The sequence below is a fragment of the Protobothrops mucrosquamatus genome, unplaced genomic scaffold (assembly GCF_001527695.2).
Source record: "Protobothrops mucrosquamatus isolate PMUCROS unplaced genomic scaffold, P.Mucros_1.0 scaffold453, whole genome shotgun sequence".
Taxonomy (NCBI): domain Eukaryota; kingdom Metazoa; phylum Chordata; class Lepidosauria; order Squamata; family Viperidae; genus Protobothrops; species Protobothrops mucrosquamatus.
In genome coordinates, this window is record NW_015386776.1 from 126,876 (window position 1) to 138,221 (window position 11,346).

The following is an 11,346-nucleotide window of genomic DNA, read 5'->3' on the forward strand; positions in this document are numbered from 1 at the left end:
TCTGCTGCCGCCGCCGCCAGCCGGGGCATAATACGGTAAATAAATACGAGCATGGGGATCCACGTGTGAACGAAGCCCCACTCCCCCTCCCCTTTTGCTTTCGCTCTCGAGCCAGCGCTTTTTTTTTCTTGAAATTTCCCTCTTAAAATGAAGGTGCGTGTTATACGCCTGTGCGCGTTATACGCCGATAAATACGGTAGTACTTTCATTGTAACTCTTTCAGCCAAACCACAATGGAAATACTTTGTTCAACATCCACATCACCTCAGTTTAATAATCTGAGAAGTTGAGTTAGGAAAAACTTGTAATCAAAATGTGGATTACTTTAAAAAGCCATTTAAAAAAAAACCATTTCACTAATTCCATTAGACAATGGCTGAACACTTTTGATTTTCTATCTTGTATTTTCTGATAGTAGATTGAAAAAATTAATGGTATCTGATTTATTTACCACAGCCACTTATTTTAGACAAGTATTTAACAAATTAGCTGTTTTTAAAATTAGCATTAGTTGCATTAGTCTTAAAGTATAGACTTTAATACAAGACTTTCTGTATATGTTTGATAAAATGCACTTGATAAAATTTAGTAATATTTTGAAGATAAATTTAGGTAATGGTATAATTTAGGTAAACATTATGCCAATTATTTAGTTGTTTTTTTTTAAAAAAAAATAGAGAGTATCTTTAGGCTTGAAAATTTGCACAAATGTTCTTGTGCATGATTATGCTTAAATGTTCAAAACATTTTCTCAATAACCTTCTAAAATGACACATGTTTTAAGAAATAATTATTGTATATCCTTGTACTTGGATAATAAAGAAAATAACATGAGCAATGTGGTATATTTTGCTGTGACTTTCATATTACATAGGATTTAAATTCTGAGTAACGTAAGTTGAACTGATTTTTAAGTAGATGGCATACAGTGATGGATTTCTGATTTTGAAAATCTGTCACAACCATAAATCAGCAGCTTGCTAAAATTGCAGTAGCAAGCTATTAAAGAACATGGTAGTATTTACTATAGGTAGATGCAAATTTTAAAAGGGTTTCTTTATCATAGTTTAAGTGATTTATTGGCGTTCAATGCTCATGTATGAATCTATGATGTAATAGATTTTGAAAATCTATTTTCTGTAAGAAGACGCCTGCTTTCCATATGACACTAGGTTAAATGTTTTACCTTTATATACTAATGTCTGTATTACTATAAAGTTACATTTTGATTACTTGTATGATTAGCTTTTACCTATAGGGCAGTTCAAGGTGACAATTTGATTGTAAAGATCATGTTTTAAAAACATGAACTTGTTATAATAAAAATCAGAATAATATAAGAATAAAGTATCAGCAATTTCAGTTGAATGCTTCCATGTAAATTGAGCATTGTAACAACCGTTGTTATTCTACAGGAAAATTAGAAACAATTATTCTTAGATCTGTAAGCTCTGAATATTATATTGCTTAATGAGTGTACAACTATAAATTAAATATTGTTATTTTTATCACTGTGGAAATTCCTTGAAAAATTGAGACTAATTTGATCTAGTGGTTAAGGCACCAGGCTAGAAACTAGGAGAAAATAAGTTCTAGTCCAGTGGTAGCGAACCTATGGCACGGGTGCCAGAGGCGGCACTCGGAGCCCTCTCTGTGGGCATGCGCGCCGTTGCCCCAGTCTTAGGCCTTCAGCTGGGTTTTATAAAACCTTTTTGCTTTAGGCTTCCACCGCCATGTGCAAAAAAAAAAAAAAGAGGTTCAATCAATCAATTTCAGTTTCTTGCGGGGGAAAAAAGAACTCGCAAAGTTGGAATTGATTGATTGAACTTTTTAGTCCCACCCAGTTCTGCCGTTACCACTGCAGCCACGCCTACCCAATTGGCCACACCCAGCCAATGGGCCACACCACCTGGCACTCGACAATACATAAGTGGGTTTTAGGTTGCAGTTTGGGCACTCGGTCTCTAAAAGGTTCGCCATCACTGTTCTAGTCCCTCCATGGGCCTGCTGGTGAGTTTGGGCCAGTCACTTTCTTTCAGCCCCTGCTGACCTCACAGGATTGTTGTTGTGGGGAAATAGGAGGAGGAAGGAGGATTATGTATGTTTGGTGCCTTGAGTTATTTATAAAATCAGTAAAAGTGGGATATAAATAAATAAATCAGAATCTTCTCTATCTACCCTCTCAGAGTACACGTTTTTCAGTACACATTCACTGATAAATAAAATGTTTACAATACAATTTTGTTGACACTGGCATTATATAAATTTAAAATAAACATAAGCTCATAATTTCTTTTTACTTTTCCTATTTTCTCTGTACTATTCTACTCTGAATGGAATCTGTCAAGTTCTTGTATCTCTTATCGTGCATTCAAAAGTAGGCTAGAGTTATGTTATGTATGTGACTAGAATGGTGGTTTGTTATACTGTTAGTCTGAATTGTTTCATCACCTGTATTTCACTTTAGATTTGGATAACAATACTTTTAGAAATTTATTTCTGGAAACAATCTTGTCTTGAAAAATTCTGTCAAACTTGAATATTTTCTGTTGTTTTTATGTTTTGAATGATGTAACAGTAGTTCAGTTAATGATAAATCTAAATTAATAATGAAATAAAGTTTGTGATGGCAATTCCCTAGTTTTGTTTCCAGATTTGAGCAGAACTCTGGTGATGCAACAGAGCTTTTCTGGCGGCTTTCCCAGAAATGACCAAATGAGCTAATTAATTCTATTTTATTGTAAGGCTACATTAATATACTCTTGCAGGTCTGAACATATAAATCTCCTGCCTCCGCATTTAGCCACCTGATCAATTAGGACGGGTCCTTCCTAAGTTTCTTCTTTTGACATTAAGGTCTCCTTCTCTTGTCTGATCATTTCCTAGGCAGCATCTCTTCCCCTCATCCCTCAAAATCAATCTCATATATATACGATTACATTTCTCTTCTATTATTGAGATAGGTGGTGGAAAATACACGTTAACTTGTTACAATGCGATGGACTTATAGATTGAAGATTATATTTATTTTGGAAAAAAATATTTTGTGGACTAGAGTCCATTTTGGCACAATATTGTTTTGATATTAAAACTCATGTGAATAAGTTTAGTTATAACATCAAAACATGATTTGGCATTGCCTGAATGAATCGTGTCAGTCATACTAGTTACTGTATGTGGCCTTTATGTTTTATGATTCCCCTTCTCCATTCTCCTTTAAGACAAATATAAATTTTTCTTTTTTTCCAAATGGTCAGTTTCAGTGAATGGAAAACTGTATTTTACTAAAATGAAGATGTGACAAGAAAATACAGGCAGTAAAAGGAAAAGGAAGAAATTAAAACAAAAACTCTTGTGATATAATGCACCATTTGGGCTAGCTTGATAGTACTAACAGATAAACACAATGAGAGTTTTAGTAATAAATAGATTAAGGGAATAATTGTTTTTCCTAAATGTATTTTGCCTATACTTGCTTTGTCAATGAGATGAGCAGCATATAAATTTAATAAATAAATTTTGTAGGTAGCTTTTTAAAGAATTGGCAAATTGTAATTTGTATTGTTAATAAAGATTTATATGCAACTGATTTTGGAATAATTGCTGCAGAAATTTAAAATTTGGGTTTGAAGGATGCTGTCATTCTGTTTGGTAAAGAGGTTGAGGAAAGAGAGTTTATTTTATTTTTCAATCTCTTTGGTAAAACTTAATCCCTGGGAATGTGAAATTATGATTGAGAGGAATGATCTATAGATGCCAACTACAAAAGTTGCCGTTGCTTTTAAAATTCATCCAGATATTGATATATTTATGACATATTTAAATTTACAAATATCCAGGGAAATATTAAAATGAAATGTAAAAGTCAGGAAGATGTATTTGAATGCTTCAAATATGTTGCTTGAAAATCATTGCTGTATGCTTACATATCATTCCACAGTCTAGAAAGACAAAATATTATGTCAGCCCGTTGCTTGTTATAAAGATTGTTTATGAAGTTGAATCTAAGACTTATACATTGAATTGGGGAATTCTGAAAAATGAACTGCATGGCACAAGAGACCAAATCATGTTAAGGTGCAGAAAAAGACTATACATCAGTTCAAAGACTATATTATTAAAAAAAAATACAACCATAAAAAAGGTAATAAGATTACATTCTCACACTTCATGGCTAGTAAGGTGCATTAGGCTGCTCAGATATTCATAACTTACTGTGACATTTCATGAGATTACATTTTGCTGTTTACAGCCATTACTGCTGCTCAGATAATAACTAGCTGGTGTACATACCTGGATTATGTGATCCCTGTCTTTGGCAGCAAATTTGTGTCTTGAAGGTTGATCAGCTTCAAATTACTATTAGAATAGGTTAATATGATATACTGTTAAGGTGTGCGCTTATATGTATGTATACTGTGTTGCCATATTAATACTATATCAAATTTTCCAAAAATTGCATGTAACATTCCCATTTGTAAAAATACTTTTATAAAACATTTAAATGAAAATTACTTAAGTCTGATTTCCTGAATGTCCTATTTCGAAATGCTAGTGAATTATTTGTGTTTTGCAGATTAGATAGGAAAACTAATATGTCAACTTCTTGGATGGGTGGTTACTGCCTATGTACATGTAGCTAAAAGTGAAAGATGACTTGTAGAGAATTGAGGTGAAGGTGAGGTCACTTTACTTAAGAGCAAAATGTATGGCCTATAAGGTGCTGGCATGACAGTTGATGGTTCTTTAGAATCAAATATATTAACTCAAGCAACTCTAAGAAGATAATGGCCCAGATTTTTTTTTTGGGGGGGGGCAATGCTTAGTATTGAGTTTAGCATTGGCTAAAAGTTGTATTGCTAAGCATAAATTCAAACGTTTCCTTTAATAAAATTGCTTTGAAGTTTATTATAACTGCATTTATCTGGTCTTTCTATTGAACCAAGTTCATAATTGCTATTATTGCTAATATCCAGTTGTGAAGAGAAATTTTCAAGCCATAAATTCTGTATTATTTGATTGTCATTTCTGGTGAAGTTGTTTTATGATGGTGTTGCTATGGGGGCATCGAAGTAGAAATTGTGGCCTCTTTAGATGTAATGAAAATTGTCTAGATTTTATAATTAAAATAACTTGAAATAATGATAGTTATATCATATCTATAGGTATAAACTTCTCTGCTAAGGAATTTGCACTTTCACAGGCCATAAAACACACATCTTGCCATTAGACTTAAGAAGTTTGCATATATTTCTTGGATTTGCATATAGCTTGTCATTACAGAAATTTGAGAAATATATTTGCAGTTTATTATATATGCTGTTACTCCTTCATTAAGAAAGAAATTTTAAAAAGAAAATATTAAAATATTCATTTCTGTTGTCTGACTATTCTATTTTAAAATGTCACATATATTCATTATATATTTCCAATCTTGAAGTGTTTGACATCATTGATTTATTTTGAGAATGCTGAAAAATGTGTTTTCCAAGTTACATATTTCTCCAACACTTCTGACCTTGAGTAATGAATGGAAGCTACTTGAATTCATGGAAAAGCATGGAAACAGACTCGTTTAGCAAATCTTACTGCAGAATTGCTATATTTTAAATGAAAACCATCTATGATTAGTTTCTGTTTAGTAATAGATCTCTGCCACTAACTCATATAACCCACTATGTGACATTCACAGAATTAAATATAGGCCCAATAAGAAAACCTGTCATCCATACTAGCTGGCAGGTGGCAGTATACACTGTGTGCTGTAATATGAAATCCATGCTCATCAGCTTGAGGAGGCTGTATTCAGTAACATTGACCAGGATGTGAATAACAATATTAACAATTTCTTGTAGAAAAACATGGGGATATTAAGTGAAAATTCTGCCAGTCCACATCCTTAGTCTGTTCAAATCATGAAATAGGTAATAGAACATTCATGTATGAAGGTACTAAGGAGGGCAAATAGGGTTATTTTCCCTTCAAAAGTGCAGGTATGATGCCACCGAAATTCACTTTCTTTTCAAGAGTTGCAGAATATGTAGCCTTATTTTAACAGCAGCTATAGTCCAATCTCTTCACTGTCATTGGTCACAGACAGCTGTATATCCAGGTTAGGACTAACATTTCTTCTTGGAGGGGCAAATAGGTTTTTAGTTTCTTAGCACTTTGCCCTACAAACTATATCTAGTTTGTTTGGAGATCACGAAGAAGAAATTGCAAAGGAATGTTTCAAATAATTGGTTCAGTCACATAATTCTTTCTTATACCATGCTGCAGTTGCTCTTATTATTGTGTTTTAATTTCACTTCCATTTTTATCAAAAGTTTAAATTGTGTAGTAAGATAGAAGGGATATTTTTAACATGTAAATGGAGGGATAGAGACTGGTATGATTTCTAATCTGGGTTGCAAAATTTTGAATGACAACTGTATGGCAGTTACCCAGAACATTGTTTTTATTTGTCAGCTGGGAAGACAGATCTAGTAGATTTGGACTTTTTTTTTTACCATTGTATTGGCTGATTATATACTCTTTTTATAAAATGCAAAGCCCATAAGCGACAGCTTGATGCTATTCAGAGTACTCTCACAGGTGAACAATTTGCCTTTCTCATTTGAGAACACTTTATATGCTTGGGGACAGAGCTACATATTCAGTGTAATTTACACTTAAGGATCAGCTGGAAATAGTTAGAAAAGTTAACCTGGAGACCTATATACAGAGTTTGCCTAATTCATTCAATCAACCAGGCATGTCAAATTGCCGGCCCACAGGCTGGATGTGTCACAATGAAACCGCGCCCACCCCATTGCCAGCAATGGGGAAAAAGTCCCGATACGTCGTACAACATCACGTGACGTCGCGAGTTTGACATTCCTGCAATAGACCTTTGATAGATTTAACTTTGTATCTGATGCTACTCAATTATAAATAAATCCTATTGAAGTCAGTGTTCCTTACAACTGAATAAACATAGATTTAACTTGGTATATAAGTGTATTTGTACCTAATGCTACTCAATTATAAATAAATCCTATTGAAGTCAGTGTTCCTTACAACTGAATAAACATAGACGTGTTTTGTTACAGCTTATTTTATTTTATTAATCTTTGGTAATTGATTTAAAGAACACATAGCATAGAAATAATTATACTAATAATAGAATGATTACAAACATAACCTGCAGGCTTCGGGTTTGCCATCGCAGCCGCCGCAGACCCTGGAAGGCGAGCTCTATCTTCTGCGTTCGGTTTTGTTCTGCTGGGGGACCCTGGAAAGGGTCAAAAGTCACCCTGTAAGGGCAACGAGCAAGGAGGGGACCCCTGCTTGATTGTGGGAGGGTGGCAGCCCTTCCGCTTGATCTGGGGCAATCCTCCAAACTGGCGGAGGAAAGACCGGCCATAGCAATATGGCTTGTCACTAGGCTGCAGACAGCCGAAGTCAGACTTACCACCAGGCACTTTTAAAGCAACGCAGATGAAACTGTAAAAGCTGCCCAAAGTATCTTTCCCCCTGTGAGGAGAGAAGGAAGGAAATTTCTATCCCACCCTCTAAGAATAGTGGCGACTGACTACCCAGGGGAGTTAAAGCACTAAAAGAATAACTTTAATCTAATTGGATTTATGTTCTGAAACTTGGGGACCAAAAGTTTTCTTATTTTCACCAAAGACTTTTGTTTTTATCTATAAAAAAGAAATAAAATTGGAAAAAGGACTATAAAATTCTGACCACAACTAAATAACTAACAACGCAGAAGGTAACAGAAGAAGTGGAACAATCAAATACTAAGACAGAGGACTCAATTGACCAACAAATACAGTCAATGGAATATCCAGAAAAGGGACTGACAACACTGAAAATGGAAAAGACTTTCTATATAAATAAGAAGAAATTTGAGGAGCAAGAAGAACAGACTTAATGGAAGATAAACATACCAGGACAATTATGGGGATTTGGAATAATAGGGAGATGATTTAAGGCAGGGGTGTCAAGCTCAATTTCATTGAGGGCCGCATCAGCATTGCGGTTGCCCTTGGGGGGCTGGGTGGGTGTGGCCAGGGTGGGTGTGGCCTACTGGGTGGGCATGGCCAGCTCTACATTGTTCGTGTCAAGGGTGCCTGTGGGGGCCTGGGCAAGAGTGGGACAGATCTGAGGGTCTCTGGCAGAAGGGGGTGGACCAGGGCAAGTGCCAAGGGATGGTCCATTTCTTCATTCCTCACAAAGGGTGACACCTCCCCAGTGTGCACCCAGGGGGCGGGGCCAACACGGCAGGGGCTGGTTCCTCGCTGTTTCTGGAAGGCCTTGTGGAGCTAAGACTGAATGCATTTCAGCATAGATGGCCAACACAAAATTGTACATTGGCTCCCGGCTGGCCTGAACCAGGGCCAAGGCAGTGGGGGCCATTTCCTCACTGTTTCCAGGATGGCTTCGCGGGCCACATGAAACCACTTCCCGGGCCGCATCCGGCCCCGGGCCTTGTATTTGACATGTCTGATTTAAGGAATACAAATGGACTAGCCCTTCCAAAAAATGGCAACTAAATGGTCTCTCTTATTCCAAACAATATATATAATTGAAGTTGTAGTTTGAGATTTGTACTAAAGATTTTTGTATGTTACTGAACTATTAATTAACCCAGCCACCACGTTGCTTTTTAAATACCTAAATGTAAATTAATAAAATTAATTAATAAAATTATTATTTAAAAAAAAACATAACCTGCACATATTTATATGCTTTGATTATATATGTTGATACTAGTTCATATATTGCTAACATAAAACAGGAATTCAATCAATAGTTCTATGCAAATTTTGTTAGGGACTTTACTCAACTTTGTAGGATTTATACCCTGGTAAATATGTATAAGATTGTATTATCAACCTCTTTGTTAATTGCACAGCTTATTAATGTCTATTAATATCTGTTGCAAGGAAAAATGCTAACCCTGAAAATTATTTATTTTAAAGAGATAATTCTGAAAATAAGTACTAATGTTCCTTTTTTAAAAATTTCAGCTTGTAGGTGGTCATTTCGATCTGGAAATGAATTTTATTATACAAGAAGGAGAAGGTATTACATGCATGTTGGACTTGCTGGATAAGTGTGATGTCACTTGCCAGGCAGAGATATGGAGCATGTTTACAGCCATCCTGAAAAAAAGTATACGAAATCTGCAGATTTGCACAGAAGTAGGTCTTATTGAGCATGTGCTTCAGAGGATTGATAAAGCTGACAACATGATTGCAGGTATGACTTCTTAAATGGTCCTAGAATTGGAAGAAACTTCCAATGAACTAGTATGGAACCCTTTTTCACACATGTCTGAAAAAAATAAATATTAACCTACATCTAATAACCTTCGTTTAATTTTCCACAGATCTTTTAGTTGATATGCTTGGCGTATTAGCAAGCTACAGTGTGACAGTTCGGGAATTAAAGCTATACTTTAGCAAACTTCAAGGAGACAAAGGGAAATGGGTATGTAGAAATCTGCATTAGTAAAAAGTAGTTTTTATTTTAAATTGATATCCTTAACTTTTCATATCATAAAATAACTTTAGGAGTAATAACACTGAATAGATTTTTATGGTTAATAGGTAAAAACTATGGGAGTCAGATAGTGATTTTCATTTTTGTTTATATGTCATTGTGTCCAACAAGATCCAAAGCAGAACCCACCATTCAAATAAAAATAATTGAAATTCAAACAAAATCAAAGTAACAATGCCCTGAGAAAAAGCATGCAAATACCCAGGAGGAAGGTCTCCTTTGTCCCTGCTCTATTCCAAGGCTCGTCAGAAGAGTCAAGTTTTAATGGTTTCCTCATGGGAACCACCCCAATTTTGGGAAACATGCTGTTCAGAAGAAGAGCAGCACACACTATGAAGCTTGTCCCTACAGATGACCTGTCTTAAGTGGGAGCTGGAAAGAGCAGATCCTGTAGATAACCAGAGGTTTTAAGCCATGCAGGGCTTTAAAGGTGATAAACTACACTTTAAATTCCATTTGAAAGTAAGTAGATGTATTACATAGTCAAACATAGAAATTCCCAATCTCTATATAAGATACTATATTCTAGCCCAATTGAAGTTTTGGATGCTCTTCAAGGGTAATCCCATGTACAGCACATTGTATGAATCCAAACAAATGTGACAGAAGCTTGAGTAATTATGAGCAGGAGCCTCTGTCCAAGAAAGGTCAAAACTAGGGGCTTGAAGATGTGTAAAAGACTTTCTTGCCCCAGATGTCTTGTTCTTTAAGCAATAATTGCAATCGCAGGGGGACATTTAAGTTACAAACCCATTCTACATGGAACAGCACAGCCCTATCCAGAGCCACAAATGTCCCTGCTATCAGATGGCTACTGAGCCCATAACTTTTTCACCTTGTTGGCATTAACAGGTTCCAGACACCAGTATAAGACTTCCATCCTGTTTCTATTTTGGCACAGGGTAGAGATATACAGCTGGGTATCACGTAAGGACAAATTGATGATAGCTGAATCTGTGCCGGCAGATAACCCCATTCAGTGGCTTTATATAGTAGCTATTAAATAGAAGAGAATGTATAGTGTACAATTCTGTTAACGCCCCATAACGGCGAATCCTAGAATATGACTTCTTCTCCTTCTTACTATTATTTATTAAAATGTAACTTGAAGGAAGGAGGGAAAAAACTACAAAACAGTGCTTCCCTCTCCCAATCCTCAAAGACAGGTCAGTAAAATACCATGATCAATGTATTCAAAGGCCACTGAAAGGTCCAGCAAGATCAGAGCAACTGCATTCCATTTTGCTAGTCTCATCACAGGCTATCCACAAGAGTGATAATTGTGCTTTCAGTACCACACCCAGGACTGAAATAATTTCCTCCAGGGTCCTTCCAGGGACCCTCCAGACTAACATCATTCTTTAGAAGGGTAAGTTGGAGACTGGGTTAATAGTTGTTTAGTATTGCAAAGTCAAACAATGGCCTTAAGACAAACCTATTTTAGATCAATCTCTTTGTCCTCTTTCAAGGAAGCATTATTATTGCCCTGACCAACCTCATATTTCTTTCCTGGAGGTTTTCACCAACCAGGAAAGGGAAAGTTCCAACCCACAAAAGCCTGGGCTAACATTACAAAGAACCCTGTCCACCTCCTTAGGAATAAAGGCTCAAATTCCTGCTAGATAATCTTTGAAGATGCCACCTCAGTCATCTCACTTCTAGCCAGCATTCATCTTTGAGCAGTTACAAGTGATTTTTATCCTCCAGATAACTTGAAAACTCTTCACAGTACAGTAGTCAGCAGATGTTTTTCTTTGGGTAATTTTAAGCAAGACAGACAATTTTTACATG

General features: G+C 35.8%; 1 protein-coding gene across 1 annotated transcript in view; it reads left to right on the forward strand.

Annotated features, from left to right (window-relative positions):
* Positions 1-11,346, forward strand: part of LOC114922179 (lipopolysaccharide-responsive and beige-like anchor protein) — an 89,420-nt gene that overhangs the window by 22,167 nt on the left and 55,907 nt on the right. The window contains exons 2-3 of the mRNA XM_029284236.1: positions 9,021-9,252; positions 9,383-9,483. Coding sequence (XP_029140069.1) covers positions 9,021-9,252; positions 9,383-9,483 — 333 coding nt within the window. The remainder of the gene's footprint in view (positions 1-9,020; positions 9,253-9,382; positions 9,484-11,346) is intronic.